We start from the raw sequence: 23466 nt of genomic DNA, 5'->3' as shown, positions 1-23466 counted from the left end.
CACTGGACGATGGAGATTGGTTTGCAGCCCTCGACTTACAAGATGCATATTTTCATATAACGATCCACCCGGCTCACAGACGTTTTCTCCAGTTTATGGTCGGCAAAGAACATTTCCAGTACAAGGTTCTGCCGTTCAGCCTCTCCTCGGCCCCCAGAGTCTTTACCAAGACCCTGGCAGTGGTGTCAGCCTACCTGCACAGACAGGGGGTATTTATATTCCATATCTGGACGACTGCCTACTGAAAGGGGCCTCGAAAGCGGAGGTACTACGCATGATACGCATAACAGCAAACACGTTTTCTTCGCTGGGCCTGGTCATCAACCTTGCGAAATCAAAGATCGACCCCACACAGGACATAGAGTTCATAGGGGCGCACACAAATTCTATCACAGCAAGGGTTTATCTACCCGATACTCGCTTTCGCGCCATCAGTTCCCTGGTACAAGTCATTATATACAGCCCCACGGTGCCGGTTTTAACGTGCTTGCAGCTGCTCGGCCACATGGCAGCGGCAATGTTCGTGGTACAGAACGCCAGATTGCATATGCGCAACCTACAACATTGGCTGGCGAGCGTTTACAATCCGGCATCCCATACTGTCCTCAGGGTGGTGTCGCCCACGACAGAGGTGCGCAGATCCCTGCAATGGTGGGTAAACCCCAAGAACATGCTAACAGGGGTACCCTTTCACCAACCACAAATCTCTATTTTTCTCACCACCAACGCCTCCCACATAGGGTGGGGAGCACATATTGGCGAAAAGGTGACGCAAGGACTGTGGTCCCCTACGGAACAGTCACTGCATATAAATATTCTGGAGCTCAGAGCGGTGTTCAACGCCTGCAAACACTTTCAAGACCACATACAAGGCAAGGTAGTCGGGATCAATACAGACAATATCTCCACCATGTTTTATATAAACTGACAAGGCGGAGCTCGATCCCGTGCCTTATGTGCGGAAGCAGTCCGGCTGTGGAACTGGTGCATCGCCAACAATATAACGTTGAAAGCCTCGTACTTACCAGGCGCTCACAATGTGAAGGCAGACCAGCTGAGCAGGCACTTCGCACTCACACACGAGTGGCAGATCCGTTCCGATCTGCTACGACCGATTTTTCAGGCATGGGGGTTTCCCCAGATAGACCTGTTTGCCACTCAGCACAACAAGAAGTGCCCCCAATACTGCTCAAGGGCAGGACTGGGGTGGGGGTCCTTGGGGGACACGTTCACGATTTCGTGGAAGGGCCCACTGCTTTACGCGTTCCCCCCAACGGTGCTCATCCACAAGGTCCTGCAGAAAGCCAGGAGGGAGAGAGCCCGTGTGATCCTAGTGGTCCCCACATGGGATCGACAGCAATGGTTCCCCTTGCTTCTCTGAATGTCGGATCATCCACCGCTTCCCCTTCCGGTAGCGCCGGACCTGCTCACGCAGGCCCAGGGGTCCATAGTGCATCCTCACACCCAAGGCCTGCGCCTACAAGCATGGTTAATCCATGGCTCAGCTCCCTAGAAAGTACATGTACAGAGGGAGTGCAACAAGTCTTGGAAAGTAGCCGAAGGATCTCCACCAGGAAGACCTACAAACAGAAGTGGACTCGATTCACTGCATGGTGTTCCACCAAGCAGTTAGATCCCCTTGAAGTGCCTATATCCGTCATACTAGAATACTTACTGGACCTCAAGAGAGGCGGGCTCTCCCTCTCCTCGTTGAAGATCCATCTCGCCACTATATCGGCTTTTCGGCATGAAGAGGAAGGGCCCACGGTGTTTGCCCATCCTATTACCAGGTTCCTGAAGGGGCTGGTAAACCTGTACCCCCCTCGGAAACTGCTTCCACCATCGTAGAGCTTGGACCTGGTGCGTAGCGCGCTAACGGGACCACCCTTTGAACCCTTAGCCACGGTTTCCCTCCGTCTACTTACGATAAAGACAACCTTCCTTCTTGCAATCACGTCAGCTTGCAGGGTCAGTGAGCTCGCAGCAGTTGTGGCAAAGCCACCCTGCCCGGTATTCTCAAAGGAGGCGGTAACCTTACGGCTGCACCCAGCCTTTGTTCCGAAAGTTTCACCAGAGTTCCATCTCAACGAACCTATAGTTTTACCCTCGTTTTACCTGAAGCCTCACAGCTCCAACAAGGAGGCACACCTGCACCTCCTGGATGTGAGGAGGGCGTTGGCCTTCTACATAGACAGAACTAAGTCCTTCCGGAAAACGGACAGACTCTTAGTCTCTCTTGCTCCCAGATCAAAAGGAGAGGGTCTCTCTTCACAGAGAATCTCGAAGCAGATTGTGTCCTGCATAAAGATGTGCTACGAACTTCGAAAGACTCCTTTACTGGCCCCGCCTAGGGCTCATTCCACCTGGGCGGTGGCGGCATCAACAGCCTTTTTCAAGGGCATCGCGCTAAAAGACATTTGCAGAGCGGTGACCTGGTCATCCTATGACACCTTCGCCAAGTATTATGCCCTACACCAGGTATTCCAAGAGGATACCCGCCTCTCGACAGCGGTCCTTTAGGGGGCAAGCTGCACATAACCCGATTACCCACCTCCTTTCTTGGGTTACTGCTGGGTAGTCACCTATCATGGAGCACCCATGGGGACACTCGAGGAAGAAAGAGAAGTTACTCACCGTAGTAACGATGGTTCTTCGAGATGTGTCCCCGTGGGTGCTCCACCACCTGCCCATCCTTCCCGCTTCGGATCTCTGTTTGGTGTTTTTCAGGAGCATCCGAGGCAGTTGGTCAAGGAACTGGTGGGGACTGGGTCGCGCACATGGCTGGGAGTATATAGGGGAGCGGCGCGCGCCAGCGCACGCACAGTCCAGCAGAAACTGCTGGAAAGATCCGATCTGCGGCGCCGGGGCGAGCCCGACACCTATCGTGGAGCACCCACGGGGACACATCTCGAAGAACCATCGTTACTACGGTGAGTAACTTCTCTTTCCCTGCTCCTGTCAGGGACAGCAGTCTGACTCTCGGCTGTCACCGATGAGAGGAGTGGAAAACCAGTACTGTCAGGGGCAGCAGTCATGTTAACCCGAGATATGTTCAACTCAAGCGTGCATTGTCTCAGGGTTTTACTATAGTGGAGGGGTAGCCATGTTAGTCTATGTCTGCAAAAACAAGAAGTCCCGTAGCACCTTATAGATATTTTTCAGTTCATCTTTTGTAAGATGTCACAGGACTTCTCATTTTTTAAAGTAAGCATGTGCTGGGTCATCATTTAATACTACTATTACATGAAATGTATGGCAGATATTGGTTTTTTTCATTTTAACAGTGCAAATATTTGTAATAAAAATAGTAACGTGAGTACTGTATACTTCATGTTCTGAGTTGATGGAGATCAATATATTTGAGAATGTATGAAAAAACATCCAAAATATTTAATAAATTATCATTCTAGAGTTTAACAGTGCAATTAATCACAATCTTTTATCACAGTTTTTTTAGTTACTCTTGTGAATTAACTGTAATTGGCAGCCCATGGGATCAGTGAAAAAATCTGGGGAAGATTGTGACTGGAGAGGAAAAAGAAGGAAACTTAGGATGAGTTGGTCCAGGGAAGGATGAATAAAAATTGTTAAAATGAAAAGATGTGGACAGAAAAGTGAAGAAATATTAGATACCTAGTGCTTATGTATGCGTACATGTATTCAGTTTAAATTATTTCGCTCATTAATTTAGATTTGATAGTTTGGCTCTTTCCTGTTTAAAAAGTCAAACAAAAGATATGGCAGAAAGGGGTTGCAAATCCCTTCTCCAACCCCGGCGGCTCTGGGTGCTTGCCATGGACTATGGATACACTAACGATGACTGGTTTCTGTTTAGTTAATAATAATAACCTGCCTACGTGTATCACATCAGTTGTGAAAGCAGCTGAGACTCCTGAAAGTAAAGGAGAAATACAGCAAAAAGTCTCCAGACACCCCAGACATGGCAGGTTCCCACTACAAACATCTGGGCTGGGACATAGAGTACACACTGCTCTGCCTGTCATGGAAGAGAAGGTATTTGCATCTGATTCCTAGAATTATAGGAAAAACGCTATTAGAGTAGCAAAATGTGACTGCTGACTGGCTCAGTGCAAAGAGCTCAGGAAGCTGATGCTGCTACTTACAGCTAATGGACTGTTATAGCAATGGGAATGGTTGAGCTACCTCCATGAAACCTATCGTTAAGATGCAGAATTCCGTCAAACCCAGGTACTCAGGCTTCAGGACATGATTTTCCTGTTTATATCAGCCTTACTATTAGGACAGTTATTTTAGTGTGGTTCAATGCTATGCTGTCTTCACTAGTGTCATTTTCCTTCCAACTTTCAGATCTCCCAGAGACAGAATCTAAATTACTGTTCTTGAACTATGTGTCAAAGTGGATCCCATTGTAAGTATGCATGCTCTTCATGCATGCAAAATCAGATTCTTTTAAATAGCAGTGTCCGTTTGGATCATGCATGCTTCCATGGCGTTTCCTCCAGTCCCTCTTACGCTTACGACAAAAGGCAGAAACTAGTGCGCATCCAACCACTGCTCGTGTTAGAGACTTTAAAACATTAAAAAGAAAGCTTCACCTTCACATTCCCATTAATTGATCATTCAAAAGAGAAAAGAAGAGGTTAAGAAAGTAACTACCTGTGACTTCCCTGTACAGTGGAGTGAAGTGCTTTGTACCAACTGTCATACTTACGGCAAACTCTAAACCTTCAGGTTCAGACATTGTCTGTCCTGCAGAGTTGGAAATTCTGCACCAGCCAATATTTCTTCAAGCACACATCATATCTGCTGTGGAAAGAAAGTGGAGAAGCCACTGGCAGAGCCAGTATCAGTGACTTCAACTGCTTCTTTATTGGCAAACTTTTTTGAATTATAAAATTCAAATCCGATAGGGTCAGTATGTATGGCCCTGGCATTCACTTCAGCTGCCCCATTGTCCGCCCCTGTGTCCACACATAAATGTGATGCTGGGTAGAGCACAGATACAGCTCCAAACTTGAAGGGAACATCTTTTTCAGGGAACAGATTCTCCAATTCCTCAGTCAGATGAAGAACGGCACACAGGATGAGATACCCAGTGCCAAACTTGGCGCTAATTTCCTAAAAGCGTCCACAGGGGAGTCTAGCAAGAGCCCAAGATGCATCTTGGAGGAATCTGGATCATTTCTGGAGATGTTTCCTATCTCTTCTGGAACTGGCTGTGGAACCATATCACCCTACTGCCACTCCTCACTGTCACCAGGATACTTTCTTCATCAGCATCAATGAAAGGTTCTTGGTGTCAATGTTTAAGGCAGACAGGAAGTTATTAGGGATCCATTGTTCAATCCTCCATCCTAAATGGAGAAATGCAAGTGACATTGGCCAGCCCCAATCAATCTGATAAAGTATGCCACCGTGGTCAAATTGGCCTTACTGGGTGCTATCGTCGCACACTTCCAGAGCCCCCCTCTCTTTCATAGAGTTAATATAATCCTGAAACCTCTCACCCTAAATTAATTCCTAAGGTGGTCTCAAGAATTCCATCTGAAGTAATCATTTAAGCTGCCTTCTTTATTTTTCAGTAAAACTCTCTTTATTGGAGGAGAAGCAGCAGCGCACACTGGGTATTTCCAAAGCCTGTTTTTAAAAATACATCAAGAGAATCAAATTGTTCAGACTATCTTTCCATTTATTTCTGGCTGCAGCTGGCCATTCCAAAGACTATGCCTACTCATCACAAAATATATGGAAAGTTGATAACATAATGTATCTTACTGTCTTTACCGTTAGCAGTTTTACGTCTCCCATGAAATACCAAAAGCTCAAGCAGTATGCTCTGCAGTTTCAGAGATCTGCAAAGCAGCAACATGGAGTAACCTGCTGATCGTTGCCGGATACTATGCATTGTACTTACTTCCCAAAGCAGGTGTGAAGTTTGGGAGAGCAATTCTACAAACTTATTGGACTAATATAGCCGGTACACCTTCTGGACATCTGGATGAAGAGTACTGCTTTCGAGTTGCTGACAGTGAAATCGACACTGACAAACACTTAGGGGAAAAAAACAGTTACCTGCAATAACTGTGGTTCTTTTAAGGGGTTGTCAGTGTGGATCCCATTACCGTGCCCTCCATCCCTATTTTCAGAGTCCTATGTTTCCCTGGCTTTGAATTGCAAGGAAACTGGGAGGGGCTTCAAATTTTTCTGTCTTTTAAGGATTTGCATGGAACCATAAGGAGATATAGGGAGTGTACATATCCCTGACAGACATCATTATTCAAAAGATTCCAATCCAGCACGAGGCACTTGTATACTTACAGTTGGATCCAAGTTGACAGCTTCATTTTGGAGAACCACAATTACTGTGGGTAAGAAATCACGCTTTATTTTAGCTTTTGCCTGAATTACTTTTCTTATCTGACTCTCTTGTTTTTCAGGATGTATGACTTCAATCTTGGGACGTTTTTTAAAGTTTTATGATGCAGAATATTAGATGGAAGATTATCATTTGTAAATTGTACATTAAGTTTGCATTGACAAATCCAAAAGAAAAGTAAAAATAAATGTATTTTCCATAGGTGATTCAATGCCACTGTATTCTAATTGGCGACTGAAAGTGATGGAGCATAATCAAGGAGAGCCTCTACCTTTCCCGCCTGCTGGGGGTTGTTGGTCACCACTGGTGGATTATTTGCCTGAAACTTCATCTCCAGGCATGTCCCTTCACAGGTAAATATTGACATTACATGAAAGTGACAGCCATTCAATTCATATGAGTTTAATCAAACTACTATCTTCATGCATGGGCTGTGTAAAGTAAGACTAGCCTTACTTAATTTCATGGATTGTTTACAATTCAACAAGTTACGGAATGTTAGTTACTTTTTGATTTGGAGGACTGAATATTTTCGCATGGAGTATGTGGCTTATTGTGACCTTTATGTTTTTTCTTTCTTGCCTTGAAGATTTTTGTAGCCTTTAAAAGGGATGGTGACTGTCTTTAAAAGTGCTACAAATCTTCAAAATGTAAAGTGACATTCTGATCTCTCAACAATTTTTGTCTTTAGGTGTAACATAGCAGTGATCCTTTTGACTGACTTGATAATTGACCACAGTGTGAAGGTGGAATGGGGAGGCTACCTCCATCTTTTACTTCATGCAATTTTTATAGGTAATTAAACTCTGACTGAAATAAGGTGATTATTTTTAAATTGAGGAAAGGCGGTAATCTTGATTTTGAAGGTTCTAATATTTGAAACTGTTGGCAACAGCTCTTTGAAATAACTGTTTTTTTCAAGGCTGAATTAGATTAATATTTCTTATTCTTATTTAGCAATAAAATCTTAGCAGAAAGCACAGATAGGATCTCTGGTGTATGAAATATTACAGTTGTCTTTGTTGTTGTTACCATATGACTGTTTAAAAGCTGACTTCCAATAACATGAAAAAGTGCTAAATTTGGCCTACTGTGGGATAGATAACAAACAAGTATATCTCTCTCCTTTTTTTTTCTAGTACGGTTTTGGCCACATATCCACTTTGTTATAGTCCATTGTTGCGCTTCACCCTCCCAAAAATTTTTGGTTAATGTACGTCTGCACTGATCTTTTATGCATCCCCGTCCCCTTGATTACATTTTTCCTCTTCTGGCCATGTATAATTAATCAAACAAGTGTGCTGAACCAGGCAGCCTTTTCATGTACTTAATGTTGCTTATTTCATGAGAAAAAAATATAGATAGAAAAGTTTTTGGGCTTCTTTGGAAAGCACTGTTCATTGGAGCACTTGTCCTTTTACCCTTGCATAGAAAATGCAATGAGCTTGGATTAAATTAGGCTACATCTACACAGCAGCCCTATTTCAAAATAAGCTATCTGCAATAACTATTTCAAAAGAGGGCTGCTGCACACAAAAATGTGTTTTGAAATACATGGTCTGCATATGTATCTCTTATTTCAAAATAAGTGCTATCAAAATAAGCTATTTGAAATAAGCACTAACCCATGTCTTAACAGCACCTGTTTGAAAACTTTCACCTGTTTTTAAATAGGCGCTATTCCTTCTGCGGTGAGGTTTATAGAGTTCAGAATAACACACACTCAGTTTTGAATTTATTTCGAAATAGTGTGTGTGTCATATAGACAACAGCGAAGTAATTTCAAAATAAGAGCTGTCCTCTTGAAATAACTTGGCTGTGTGGCCATAGCCCTAGTGTCTTCAATGCTTTTCTTTTTATTCTTTGAGTTTTCAGCTCCTTTGGGTAATCTATATTAGTATGAGAACAACACTAAGTCTTGTGGCACCTTATAGACTAACAAATATTTTGGAGCATAAGGTTTCGTGGGCAAAGACCCGCTTCATCAGATGCGTCTGATGAAGCGGGTCTTTGCCCACGAAACCTTATGCTCCAAAATATTTGTTAGTCTATAAGGTGCCACAAGACTTAGTGTTGTTCTCGAAGCTACAGACTAACACGGCTACTCCTCTGATATATATCACTATGGTGAGTTTTTCAGTTTGAATAAAAAGAAAAAATCTTAGTACCTTTGCAGTGACAGGAATCATTCACAGTATGGCTTAGTTGGTTTATTATGTGAAATAAATATAATACATTACCACACAGAACAAGAGGGTATTCATGTTTTAAAACAGAGAAAACAGAGTTTTAATACACACTGTTTTGAAGGTGTTATGGAAAAAAATGAAGGGGATGGAAGGAGCATATCCTCTATTCTGCAAATAGCCAAACTATAATTTTCAGATATTGTTGGTGAATCTGTCTATTTTACCAAAAATATATATAGTTAGTAGAGACTGATACAGACCACAAGGGCTGTTGTTGATTTCAGATAGTATTCCATTAACTGCCTGTTTAATTGACTAACCTTTATATTTTCCTCTTTAATTATAGGGTTTGACCACTATCACCCTGAAGTATATGAGCATTGTAAACGCCTGCTTTTGCACTTGTTGATAGTGATGGGCTCCAACAACAATGTCCAGTCTGTTGCTTCTGTCCTTCTCAGGAACAGGGAGTTCAATGAACCCAGGGTGCTTACTGTCAAACAAACTGCACATTTAGATTATACTTTCACAGGTAACTAGTATATTCATGTTCCAGTAGTTAAAACTACACAGAAGGTCAATTTTAGATTGGATTTAAATATTAAACTCTCCATTGTTTGTGAGAACCTCTTCCAACCTTGAAAATTAAATTTTTCCCTTCCATTTTTTTTCTATTTGGATAAAATTTCTTTCTTCCTTGAATTTTTCATTAGCCTAAAGTTAATTTAGGTGTTCACATTTTCTGCACAGTCATCAGTAGTAGACGCACAGCTGAATGTTAATTGCTAGTTTACTGCTGTTGTGGAAACTGCAAAGGAAGCTATTAGTTGGGAGTTTAAGAGGGAGGAGAGCAGGTGAACCTGCCGCTGAAGAAGCTACCAGGTGAGAGTGCTGATCTCTGGGTGAGTGAGCGTGTGCTTTAACTGCTGGCAATTGAACTGCCATTTTGATTCCAGGTGGAGGGAGTTTCGGTTTCAGTTGGGACTGCCTGCCTGACCTTTTGCTTCCTTGATCAGCCTTCCTTCCTGCCTGCCTGACCTTTTGCTTCCTTGATCAGCCTTCTCCTGTGTGACTCATAGGGGGAGGGCCTAAGAGAGGCCAGCAGGCTTAAAAGCCAGAGGCAGGAGCGACCAGGGGAGCGAAGCAGACAGGGAGCTGCAGACAGGGGGAGTTTAACAGAGGGAGGGTGACAGAGGACTATAACGGTTAGGAAGACCCACAACACCTGTGCCAGCACTACTGCTGTCTCCTCCACTTGTGCCTGTAGCCAGACAGACTTCCTGACCATGGATGTTTCTACCCAGATCCTGGTGTGGTTCTGCAAGGACTGTGGCTTGCCGTTCCCACTTACTGATATCCAGGCTGAGGGGAATATTCAGTGTGGAAGGTGCCTGCTGGTGGAATCTCTCAGGCGGCAGGTGGGGGAGCTACAGGAGGAGGTGGCCAGGTTGAGGAGTATCAGAGTCCATGAGCAGTTCCTGGATAGTATTCAGGTGGAGACTGCGGAGGTAACTGTCCCAGTGCACAGGATGGCTGATAAACCACTGGAGGAGGTGGACCAGGGTGGACACTGGCAGCTGGTTACTTCTTGCAGCAGGCTGTGTCCCACCCCTGCTCAGAACCCTCCCACCGTGGTACTGGAAAACTGGTATGCTGTACCCGATACAGGAGACCAAGAATTACCCCGTACAGACGAGGAGAAGCCTCGTACCCCCAAGGCTGGGAAGTCTACTGCCACCCCTGCAAGAAGGAAACGTAGAATAGTGGTGGTTGGAGACCCTCTTCTGAGGGGGACGGAGGCGCCCATCTGTCGCCCTCACATTTCATCTCGGGAGGTGTGCTGCCTGCCGGGGGCCCATATCCGAGACATTACGCAGGCATTGTCGAGGATTATCCGGCCCTCTGACTACTATCCCATGCTTCTCATCCATGTGGGCACTAATGATACTGCGAGGTGTGACGCTGAGCAGGTCAAGAGTGACTTCAAGGCTCTGGGGGCACGGGTCAGGGAGTTTGGGGCGCAGGTGGTATTCTCTTCAGTCCTGCATGTCAGAGATGGGAGCCCAGGCAGAGACAGGTGTATCCTAGAGGTGAATGCTTGGTTGCGTAGATGGTGTCGCCAGGAAGGCTTTGGTTTCTTTGACCAAGGGATCCTTTTCTGGGAAGGACTGCTAAGTAGAGATGGCGTTCCCCTTTCGAGGAGGGGGAAGACCATATTCAGACACAGGCTGGCTAACCTAGTGAGGAGGGCTTTAAACTAGGTTCAACGGGGGCAGGGGAGCAAAGCCTGCAGGTAAGTGGACAGCATGAATACATGAGAGATGAATATGAAATGGGAAGGAGTATGGGCTACACTGGGAGAGTAAAAAGAGGGCCAGGGCAAAACTGGGAGGCAAGACCAAATCAATGTCTGAGATGCCTATATACAAATGCAAGAAGTATGGGAAATAAGCAAGAAGAATTGGAAGCACTAATAAATGAATACAACTATGATATCGTTGGCATCACAGAAACTTGGTGGGATAATACTCATGATTGGAATGTTGGTATTGAAGGGTACAGCCTGCTTAGGAAGGACAGGCAGGGAAAGAAGGGAGGAGGTGTTGCCTTGTACATTAAAAATGTACACACTTGGACAGAGGTGGAGATGGATGTAGGAGATGGACGGGTTGAAAGTCTCTGGGTTAGACTCAGAGGAGTAAAAAACAAGGATGAGGTCCTACTAGGAGTCTACTACAGGCTCCCTAGCCAGGTGGAAGAAGTGGATGAGGCTTTCTTTAAACAGCTAACAAAATCATCCAGGGCCCAGAATTTGGTGGTGATGGGGGACTTCAACTATCCAGGTATGTGTTGGGAAACTAATACAGCAGGGGGCAGACTGTCCAATAAATTCTTGGATTGCATTGCAGACAACTTTTTATTCCAAAAGGTTGAAAAAGCTACCAGAGGGGAAGCTGTTCTAGATTTAATTTTAACAAATAGGGAGGAAATTATTGAGAATTTGAAAGTGGAAGGATGCTTGGGTGAAAGTGATGATGAAATCATAGAGTTCACAATTCTAAGGAAGGGTAGAAGGGAAAACAGTACAATAGAGATAATGGATTTCAGGAAGGCAGATTTTGGTAAACTCAGACAGCTGGTAGGTAAGGTCCCATGGCAGGCTAAACTGAGGGGAAAAACGGCTGAAGAGAGATGGCAGTTTTTCAAAGGGACATTATTAAGGGCCCAAAAGCAAGCTATCCCACTGTGTAGGAAAGAGAGAAAACATGGCAAAAGACTGCCTTGGCTTAACCAGGAGATCTCGCATGATCTCAAAATAAAAAAGGAATCGTATAAGAAATGGAAACTAGGACAAATTACAAAGGACGAATATAGGCAAACAACACGAGCGTGGAGGAGCAAGATTAGAAAGACTAAGGCACAAAATGAGCTCAAGCTACCTACAAGCATAAAGGGAAACAAGAAGGCTTTTTACAAATACATTGGTAGTACGAGGAAGACTAAGGAGAGGGTGGAGCCATTGGTCAGTGAGGAGGGAGGAACAGTAACAGGGAATTTGGTAATGGCAGAGATGTTTAATGATTTCTTTGTTTCGGTCTTCACTGAGAAATCGGAAGGAATGCCTGACATAGAGAATGCTAGTGGAAAAGGGGTAGGCTTAGAAGTTGAAATAAGAAAAGAACAAATCAAAATTTACTTAGAAAAATTAGATGTCTGCAAATCACCAGGGCCTGATGAAATGCATCCTAGAATCCTCAAGGAGCTGATAGAGGAGGTATCTGAGCCTTTAGCAATCATTTTTGGTAAATCGTGGGAGACTGGAGAGATTCCAGAAGACTGGAAAAGGGCAAATATAGTACCCATTTATAAAAAGGGGAACAAGAATAACCCGGAAAACTACAGGCCAGTCAGCTTAACTTCTGTGTCAGGAAAGATAATGGAGCAGGTCATTAAAGAAATCATCTGCAAGCAATTGGAAGGTGGTAAGGTGATAGGGAACAGCCAGCATGGTTTTGTTAAAAACAGATCATGTCAAACCAATCTAATAGCTTTCTTTGATAGAATAACGAGCCTTGTGGATAAGGGAGAAGCAGTGGATGTGATATACCTAGACTTCAGTAAAGCATTTGACACGGTCTCACATAATATACTTATCAACAAACTACTCAAATACAACTTAGATGGGGCTACTGTAAAGGTGGGTGAACAACTGGCTGCATAACCGTACCCAGAGAGTAGTTATTAATGGTTTTCAATCCTGCTGGAAAAGTATAACTAGTGGGGTTCCGCAGGGGTCTGTTTTAGGACCGGTTCTGTTCAATATCTTCATTAACGATTTAGATATTGACATAGAAAGTACACTTATTAAGTTTGCAGATGATACCAAGCTGGAAGGAGTTGCAACTTCTTTGGAGGATAGGGTCATAATTCACAAGGATCTGGATAAACTGGAGAAATGGGCTGAGGTAAACAGGGTGAAGTTTAACAAGGACAAATGCAAAGTGCTCCACTTAGGAAGAAACAATCAGTGTCACTCATACAGAATTGGGAAGGACTGCCTACGAATGAGTACAGCAGAAAGGGATCTGGGGGTTATAGTGGACCACAAGCTAAATATGAGTCAACAGTGTGATGCTGTTGCAAAAAAAGCAAACATGATTCTAGGATGCACTAACAGGTGTGTTGTGAACAAGACACGAGAAGTCATTCTCCCGCTCTACTCTGCGCTGGTTAGGCCTCAGCTGGAGTATTGTGTCCAGTTCTGGGCACCGCAGTTCAGGAAGGATGTGGAGAAATTGGAGGGGGTCCAGAGGAGAGCAACGAGAATGATCAAATGTCTAGAGAACATGACCTATGAACAAAGGCTGAAAGAATTGGGCTTGTTTAGTTTGGAAAAGAGAAGATTGAGTGGGGACATGATAGCAGTTTTCAGGTATCTAAAAGGGTGTCATAAGGCAGAGGGAGGGAACTTGTTCTTCCTTGCCTCTGAGGCTAGAGCAAGAGGCAATGGACTGAAATTGCAGCAGGGGAGGTTCAGGTTGGACATTAGGAAAAAGTTCCTAACTGTCAGGGTGATCAAACACTGGAACGAATTGCCAAAGGAGGTGGTAGAATCTCCATCACTGGAGCTATTTAAGAAGAGGTTAGATAGATGGCTTTCAGAGACGGTCTAGAAAGTGCTTGGTCCTGCCATGAGGGCAGGGGGCTGGACTCGATGGCCTCTCAAGGTCCCTTCCAGTCCTACTCTTCTATGATTCTGTGAAAAAAACAGCAACTGCTTTTTTGTAATAATTATGAAAACTTTGTTTTATAAGCCATTGTATGATTTAATACATGGTTTCCCAAACTGGGGGATGTGCCCTTATGGGGGGGGCATGAGGAAATTCTGGGGGGGCGTGAGACAACCCAGCTCCCCCCCCCCCGCCCATTATTCCACGCACGCTTTGCTTCTGGCTCTCAGCCCCTGCCATTTTACATGAGCAACCCAGCGCAGCCGTTATAAAAAGTAGGCAGCTGGCGAAGACCCATGTGCTAAGGTGAGTGAGTGTGAGTTGCAGGGGGAAGGAGGATGGAGTTGGTGGGCTGGGGCTGCCTGGCTCAGGTAGGGAGGATGGGGTTGGAGTCAGAGCAGGGGGCTGGTTGTGCCTGGCTTTGTGGGAGGGGAGAGGCTCAGGTGGGGGCTTGCAGGGTTCAGGTGGCTGGCCAGCTTGCAGGACTCATGGGGCGCAGGTGTCTGGCCCCAGCATTGCAGGGCTCAAGCTGGCAGGTGGGTGGCTGACCCCAGAAGCGCAGGGCTCGGGCAGGCAGGTAGATGGCTCACCCCAGCAGCGTGGGTCTCAGACTGGGGGCGGGTGGCTGGCCCAGGCAGCACGGGCGGCTGGCTCCGGCATCTGGTGGGTGGGCGGGTGACTGGCCTTGTCGGCGTGGGCTCGGATGGACAGCTCTAGCAGTGCAGGTCTGAGGCAAGTGGGTGGCTGGCAGGGACAGCTCTGGTGGCTGGCATGGGGCTTAGGCAGCTGGCCAACTGGGGCTGCACCAGGCACTCATGAGGGGCCAAGAAAAACTATTTGTGCTGATTTTTAATAGTAAATAACATTTTTATATCAAGTTTTTGTGTTTATTTTAAATTACAAATTGATTTTTTTGTTAAAGGAGGATTGGATGATGATAAAGAAGAGGTTGTGGGTGTGTGAGCGTTTCTCAAAAATCAAAAAGGGGGTGTGATGCCAAAAAGTTTGGGAACCAGTGATTAAATAGAATATCAAAAAATTAAATCAAGATGTTAGCATGACCTCTGCTTTCGACATTGTCCAAAGAATATGAGAAAACATATAACATCTGTAATGATCATATAATATAAGAAATCTACATTTCACTGGAAACTTTTTTTGGAAGCTGTACTTTTGTAGCTTGTATCATAGATTTGGAGAAAATGAGAACAAGTATTAAGTTTTTGTTAACTCCTGATATTTCATATAACAGTCAGCTCTTTCATATCTGGCATTGTATCATCCGGAACTCTCAAAGAACTAACAGTTTAACCATAAGTAAATTTTAGTTAAGTTTTCCATAAGTACAGTATAGTGGAAGTAAACACAAATAAATACAGTATAGGTTTGCAGTGTTCAATACTACTGTTGTCGGTAAATAAAGTTCTCTGTATATGTTGTTGTTTGTCAATATCTAATCTTGTTTTTCTTTAGGTTATGCATAGCTAGGTGTTCATATTATCCAAACTATTTGAATATCTGGCAACTTCCCAGTCCTGGGGCTTTGAGATATGAAAGTGTTCACTGTATTTTCAGCAGATGGCAGCACCTGCCATACAATATATTAATTCAGTTTTGCTGTACATCATGTGTAGTTTTGTGTCACATGAAGAAAAAATGCTTTGTAATTTCTTGTGTAAATTTGGTAGTCAATAATATGCAGGTATATTTTATGTAAATTTGCCCAGTGAACTTCATCAAATTGCAACTCAGTTCTGATCTATAAAACCACTCTCGTTCTAGTCCTTTGGTTCTTGCGTAGAAATGACCAGATGCGCAGTATGTAATTGTGGTTGTAGCATGAAAAAATGTTCATTAGAACTTGGATGAGAAGGCCAACAAACTGTTTTTAGTTATTTCCAAGTTTAAAATGGAAATGAGATTATCCCCTCATGGAGGATTAGGCAAAATAAAATATTAGTAAAGTGTTTAACTTTTAAAATGAGCTGAATAATTTAATAAAATGTCTTATCTTAGAATTATTCCATGTATAACTAATACTTTTTGAATTTTTCAGTAGAATAGGTCTAGTAAATACTGGTTAGATAATTGAATAAAATAGCAAGTTTATATAATCTTAATAGATTGTATCTTTTTGATGAGACTAAGTTCCTTGTCTCACAAAACACTAAGTACGTGGGAGAATGGTGGTATACAGGCTATGCAGGTTGCATTTCACAAATGGTTCCCATGTGAAGAGCAAATGTGCCCGTAGCCAAATTTAGCTGGTTTTAGAGCAACTTTATGTATCCACCGTGGCACAGAACAGTTCTAATTTACTGGTGAATCAGCCTTACATATTAATTTTAAATAATTAAATTAACGTGTGATCAGATTACATTTCAATCCAAAAGCCAGTCTACATCTTGACTTCTAGTCTACACGCATGTATGTGTTGCAATGCTTTCAACTTCAACAGCTGAATTAATTTGTTAAGGATGTGATGCCTACAAGTGCAGGGCTATTGGCTTATCACTTCACTAGAATACTAACAAAAATTACTGCAAAACAATGAGAAGTCTTGTGGCACCTTAAAGACTAACAGATTTATCTGAGCATAAGGTTAAGCTTTCATGAGTAAACACCACTTCGTCAGATGCATGACGCCAGCTGTATTTTACAAAGTAGTGTTTTTTCCAGATACAGCTAATATGACTATGCCTCTGAGTCACAAACATTACTATCTTTTGAGAATCAGTACATCATACTTGTAACTTTTTAAGTCTAGCCTGAAAATACCAAACTGTAATATAATCATAACTGCTTTTCTTTCATCAGGTGTTAATGATTTTATACCTGATTACCAGCCCTCCCCAATGACAGACTCAGGGCTTAGTTCAAGTTCTACCTCTTCTAGCATCAGTTTAGGAAATACAAGTGCTGCCATTTCTCATCTACACAACACCATCCTCAATGAAGTTGACATTTCGGTAGAGCAAGATGAAAAAGTGAAAACACTCATGGAGTTTATTACCTCAAGGTAATGCTTCAAGATCAAGTATTGTCAAAACATACAATGGCATGTTATTTGGCATGAAGTTTACTGTTTTTTCTCTTTGGCTTAGCAATAAGATCTTGAACTGATTTTAAATATTTTCTTATGTCACATGTATATAACAGCCTTTAAACCTATCTAGTTTCTCTACATCCTAAGGATAGTTGATTTAGCTTCTCTTCTTCTGAGACTTAAAAAGGCCATTGAGTGGTGTGCTCCCCACTGATCTGGAGATCTCTTTCCTTCTGGAAAGTTTTCAGGGTTCCAAAGCCCCTTGTCGCTTTAGCAACTCCAAACCCACAGTTGCTTTCTTAAAGACAATTGAACCACATTCTGGGATCTAGTGGGCTGCAGAATATGTGGCATTCTTAAGAGAGCTCTATATCTATCCCTGTAGAACATACTTAGAGGTCTGATCAGAAAGTATCTTGAAGACTGTTGTGGAGACCTGGATTTGTATGGAGAAAGAGAGAGTTTGTTCTCCACTGATTGACTGGGGAAGTAGGAATTGGTGGGAAAGTTCAGTCTTAAAACTGGCAATTTTCAAAGGGTTCCTGTTTTCACATGATAATTTGTTGTGTTCAGAATGATATGAATAGACCCATGAGAATACAAAATTGTATCTGCATCCAATCAGCGATCTGCAAAAATGATCCAAGGACATAAAATGGATATCCACAGATTTTCAGGGCGGGACATATAAACCCAAAACTCTTAAGTAAAATTTAGTGGACAAAAAAATTGATTTTTGGTTTGCAGAAACTATGCAAACCAAAAGCAAAGTTTTCACACAGCCCTAAACTTTACAGTAATGTGCCATTGAGTTGTGATATTTTTATAAATGGGTAGCATCAATTGGAATTACTTGTCATCAGGGTAACTACACATGCCCCTAACCTAAATTTTTCCTACAATTTCAGTTAGAATGACTGTTGCTTTGTTTTTTTAATCTTCATTGTTGTATAGTGTTGCTGTGCATTTTTAAGCAACTGCCATATTTAATTCCAGAGAAATCTGTGCTTCAGTATACTATGTATCACTGATAAAAGCTTCTGGAATTCTTCTAGGTGCAAAGCACTGCATAAATGGATAATGATCATATAGGTTATGTTTTATACCTTTATGCTATGTGTTGGGTTTTATGTTTCTAGGAAAAGAGGGCCGCTTTGGAATCACGAGGATGTTTCATCCAAGAACTCTACTATAAAGAGTGCAGAGCAGTTAACTGTGTTTCTAAAACACGTGGTATCTGTGTTTAAGCAGACAAATTCAGGTATGTTAGAAAAGAATGCATACATTTATTTTATTGAAATTCTACATCTTTCTGAAATAAATAAGAGCATCTCCTGGAGAAAATATGCACAGATTTGCAAGCATTGACATTCTGATTTCAGTCAATAAATGTTGCACTTTTATGTGAGAAGATTCATAGCTTGTGTTCAGACTTGCATTTGCCACATAATATTGCTTGAAGAAACAGAAAAAATATATATATTAAAATATATATTACAGGCTTATTGTAGATATTTCCTGTTTAAATCTCTCTCTTTCCATCTGTCTTATTTAATATTGAATGCTTCTGTTTAAGTTTACGGTAAAGTTGTTTATGATTGGATAGAGCGTTATGACAAATTCCAATTCAACAAAGAGTGTGAGAGAGAATTAATAGTAGATTAAACTAGCTTAAAAACCAACACAGCGGTGACTGTATTAATCTTGCAAGTAGAAATAAAATAGTATGTAATAAATCTGGTAATGTATGTAATAAATACAACTTTTTTTTTAAATCTTCTGTGTTACTTCAACATTTGTTTGCTTTCATAGCAGGATTTCAGTTGGAGCACCATCTTAGTGAACTTGCTTTGCAAACTGCACTTTCTTGTTCCTCTCGACACTATGCTGGGAGATCATTTCAGATTTTCAGGGCTCTGAAACAGCCTCTTTCTGCATCCACTCTTTCTGACATTCTCTCCAGGCTTGTAGAAACTGTAGGTGATGCAGGAGAAGACGCACAGGTATTTGCATATTTTCTTATTTTTTCATCACTGCAGCCATCTCACTTACAAATTTTCCATTTTGTTAAGCAAGCAAAACATATTTAAATGACATGTTAGTTCTATTTTAATATCATAATAAAAGATAAAAGCAGTATGATGGGCTCAGCTGCACTTTTCTCCTTATATAAAGTGGAAATAGGTATTAAATGTGATTTGACTGGTATCTGGTTAATAGCTGTAATACTTTCAATTTTCACCTCTGAACAACAGAAAAAAAAAAGTTTCTGCTCAGCCCTTTTTCAAAGGCAACCAGCATTTTCCAAACACTTACTCTGAGACTCCGCAGACTGTGCTAGATATCTCCAGAGAAACAATCTGCTTCCTGGCAGCACCCATACTTTTTTGTAATTCAAAATATGCCTGAAGTAAGTTAAAATAAATCAATATAATATTCAAGAAAAAACAACTATTTTTATGTGTTCTCATATGTAGATTTAACAGCAATGCATTGTATCCTTACAGTGCATCCTTTGTCACATACCGCAAAAGAACAAAAAGCAGTCAAGTAGCACTTTAAAGACTAGCAAAATGGTGTATTAGGTGAGCTTTCGTGGGACAGACCCACTTCTTCAGACCGGCTATGGTCTGAAGAAGTGGGTCTGTCTCACGAAAGCTCACCTAATAAACCATTTTGCTAGTCTTTAAAGTGCTACTTGACTGCTTTTTGTTTTGATAGTGTATAGACTAGCACGGCTTCCTCTCTGTTACTACTGCAAAAGAAATTAACAGTCATAGTCAAACCATAAAAAGAGGAATTGAGTCATAAAGTATATAGAATAATGGAACTTGGTAGTTACCTTGTGAAAGATTCTGTACCAGAGAATACAAGACAACTAAATGCATGATTATGTCATTGAGAGTTTAAAATCAACTTGTATACTGTTCTTTGTTTTACGCTGATTTTACAACATTAATTTGAGTTATGCAGCTTTAGGACCATGGTGTAATTATATCAAGAAGTTATGAATCATTCCATAATATTTTGTTCTATTTTTATTTCACCAATTGAGGTCCTATGCACTTTTCACTTTTGTACATACCATACCATAACCTTGATTCTCTTCTTTTCCAGGGTTTTGTCATAGAGCTACTTCTCACTCTGGAATCTGCCATTGATACATTGGCTGAAACCATGAAGCATTATGATTTTATTTCTGCACTTTCACGGTAAGTACTTGTACTAGTCAAACAATAGTTTGCATGGGAACTGTTAGTTGCTTACTGCTCATATAGTCAAAATGTTTATCATTTCAGATTGGATTTAACACAAGGCCAGCATGCTTTTTTCAGATGTTAATCTCTGCGTCCTTAGTCAAATTTCCAGAAACTAACCTCAGTCACGCCTTACTTTGTCAACTGCTAGGTAGTAAAGCAAATTATGGAGTTATAAATCAGTGCGTTTTTTTTTATTAATACTGACAATTTGTGAATCGAATTCTTGGCTGCTGAAGTATTGGACTTAAAATTCTGAGAACAATTGAGTTTCTTCAGTTCTGATTAACTTCAGTGGAAATGAGGGCATTCAACATATTTTAGGATAAATGCCTATACATCTATGCACGTCAGTTTCCCCATCTATAAAATGTAAATAATGATACTGATTTTGGAAAGTGTTATATGATCACTTGAAGAAAATTACTATAACATGGTAGGTTATTATTTCTTTTAGGATTACAATAATTTTTAATTTATTCAAACACAGCAGCTATTAGATCTCAATTAGAGCTGCATACTCAGCATTCCAGATATGTTGCTTCTGTTTTTAAGTGTAAATTGAAGGCTGCGATTTTTTCTTCCACAAAACTGGATCAACAGATTATTATCCAACTTTCAAAAAATTTTCATCTTGTATCCAAGAGCAGAGTAGAAAAATTAAAATGTAAAAATTATGGTTCCCTCCTATCCCCAAGGACTTGCTGATTTTTAAAAGAAAATTAGTCTGGACAAGCATAATTATATATTATGCCACAAGTGTTCCTTTCACATAAGGCTCTTGATAGTTATTCTTGTTTTTTTCATATCAAAATTGAATTACTGAATGGTGTCCTCTTGAATAAAACTTAAAAACTTCATCTAGTGCTGAATGCAGCTATCCATATAGCGTTAGATACCTGATGCATGAAATATGATCTGCAGTCAAAATGAACTTCCGTTTGGTTTCTGGATACTGTTCTAAGAGTAAGCTCTATGTAGTTGGGATCTTGGATACTTCAGAAACTACCTGTCTTTGTGTTTAATTCTGGCATTTGAAATCAACCTCCATACTTCTCAGCATTGAACACTGACCATGAGGGAAGCTGAGAATGTTCAGTACTTCACAGGTACAGGCCCTCAGTCCCAGATTTTAGAAGCTGATTATAAAGCACTGTCAGTAGAAGACTCCGATTGGTATTTGCTTTCTCCAGTTGTCTGGCAAAGCTCAAAAGTTTATTGAGCTTTTGGGGCATTTTCTATTTAGGTTATTTTACTCAAGCTGTCTGCTTAAGGCCTGTATTACAAGGAATAGAATTTCTGGGATGAGATAAGGTGTTTGAGATGTATTTTAGGATCTAATACATGTGCCTACTTTACTGCTATTAGGAATTGAGTTCTATAAACTGAAAAAATAATCCATACTCATGTGCCCCTCCACTAGTCAAAAGATGACATAGGTTAGTGGGTTTCTCTATATAGATGAAAGCTTAGTACAAAAGTTAATAATTACAATGTGGCATTTGTACTCTATATCCACATAACCTGGGTTCCAGTAAATTTCGAAATCTTCAGGAAATGCTCGAGTCTCAGTGTGAAAGGTACTGAAATTATGGATCTGCCTAAGATGCTACTTTAGGGTCTTGTCTACACTTGCCCTCAACTTCGAAGGGGGCATGTTAATCAAGGCAATGGGAGATTACTAATGAAGTGATGTGATGAATATGCAGCACTTCATTAGGCTAATTCTCCCCTGCGGCAACTTTGAAGTGTCCCCAAAATTTTGAGTAGTAAAGGCACTTTGAAGTGAAGTGCCCGCAGCTACATGCATGCCAGCACTTCGAAGTTTGACACTTTGAAGTTGCCGTGGGGGCAGAATTAGCCTAATGAAGTGCTGCATATTCACCGCAGCACTTCATTAGCAATCTCCTATCACCCTGATTAGCATTCCCCCTTCAAAGTTGGAGGCAAGTGTAGACCCAGCCTAGTAGAAATATAAAGGTATGTAAATAACTCCATTTCTTAGTTCCTTCTCTTTCCTCATCTCTAAGGAAATAGATGGGAATGCCAACTCTTCATTCCAAGACCACAATTTTTAAAAAAAATTTTTGACCAATATGTCTAATTATACTAGATCTCTGGTTAACTGTCTTACCTTTCTTACCTGGTAATTTCTTATATCCAGAAAACATTTTTCTGTAGTTATGGTGTTAAAGTAACAAGGCAAGTCACCCTCTCTCCGAGGATGACTTTATCACACAAGTGTTTCCTGAAACTTGCTGATAGTGAATTATACTCTGTAGGATTGAGTTTCGGACCCCTTATTTTTTAGTATGTATGTTACTGATGATCTGATATTTTACATGCAATAATATATTTCATTGTTTTTATTTTAGAACCTCTTATCATGATCCTGTAATGGGAAACAAGTATGCAGCTAACAGAAAAAGCACTGGACAGATAAATCTAAGCACAAGTCCTATTAGTAGTGGCAATTATTTGGGATATTACAGCAATGCAAGGAGTAACTCTTTGAGACTGAGTTTAATTGGGGACCGGAGAGGGGACCGTCGACGGAGTAACACACTGGATATAATGGATGGAAGAATAAATCATGGTGGAAGCTTAGCAAGGACTAGAAGCCTTTCTTCTCTGAGGGAGGGAGGAACGTGTGATGTGCAGCCCACTACTGATCCTATCAACCTAATGGCCACCATATTTTGGATAGCAGCATCCTTGCTAGAATCAGATTATGAATATGAATACCTCCTGGCTCTGAGGCTGCTGAACAAACTGCTTATTCACTTGCCTCTGGATAAATCAGAGAGTCGGGAGAAGATAGAAAATATGCAGAGTAAATTGAAATGGAATAATTTTCCAGGCCTTCAGCAGCTCTTCCTTAAGGGCTTTACCTCAGTGTCTACACAGGAAATGACAGTTCATCTCCTCAGTAAACTCATTACAGTCTCCAAGCATACATTGGTTGATCCCTCCCAATTAGCAGGTAAACGTTTATCAAGTTATACATAATAATATTGAATTTTGGTAGTAGGTTAACTGAAAAAAGTCTTTGGCACTAAAATCAATAGTGATATATCTGCCAGTGAAGAGCAAATGTAAATCCTCAGCATTATTGGGATATGTAAATGATGATTATAATTTATCTATGGGCACAGTGCAAAGAGATGGTATGGAACCTACTGGAAGATTGGAATGGTATATTACATTATAATAAATTTGTTTCCAAAGTGAGAAAGAATATGTGTTAGTTTTTTGCTTCTAAAGATATTCATAGTGGCCTTGATTCAGTACTATTCTAAACCTTGGCATAGTCTCTTAGACAATGTGTTGAATAAAAGTATTGAGTTATGTAGTAATTTTATTTATCTGATTGGGTGATCATTCT

The 23466-nt window shown here is 41.4% G+C and overlaps 1 protein-coding gene across 8 annotated transcripts in view; it reads left to right on the top strand.

Moving 5' to 3' along the window:
* The window catches only part of FRYL (FRY like transcription coactivator), a 352830-nt gene that overhangs the window by 259380 nt on the left and 69984 nt on the right, over window positions 1–23466 (top strand). For 6 of the 8 annotated variants that reach the window (XM_074992742.1, XM_074992743.1, XM_074992741.1 and 3 more), the window contains 8 exons: window positions 6561–6711; window positions 7050–7153; window positions 8894–9079; window positions 16596–16797; window positions 17964–18085; window positions 18637–18827; window positions 19942–20036; window positions 22457–23064. In XM_074992742.1, coding sequence (XP_074848843.1) covers window positions 6561–6711; window positions 7050–7153; window positions 8894–9079; window positions 16596–16797; window positions 17964–18085; window positions 18637–18827; window positions 19942–20036; window positions 22457–23064 — 1659 coding nt within the window. The remainder of the gene's footprint in view (window positions 1–6560; window positions 6712–7049; window positions 7154–8893; window positions 9080–16595; window positions 16798–17963; window positions 18086–18636; window positions 18828–19941; window positions 20037–22456; window positions 23065–23466) is intronic. The other 2 variants (XM_074992745.1, XM_074992739.1) reach the window with 1 other exon arrangement.

The sequence above is a fragment of the Carettochelys insculpta genome, chromosome 4 (genome assembly GCF_033958435.1).
Source record: "Carettochelys insculpta isolate YL-2023 chromosome 4, ASM3395843v1, whole genome shotgun sequence".
Classification (NCBI taxonomy): domain Eukaryota; kingdom Metazoa; phylum Chordata; order Testudines; family Carettochelyidae; genus Carettochelys; species Carettochelys insculpta.
The sequence above is the reverse complement of the archived record's forward strand: the minus strand, read 5'-3'. Positions and strand labels throughout refer to the sequence as shown.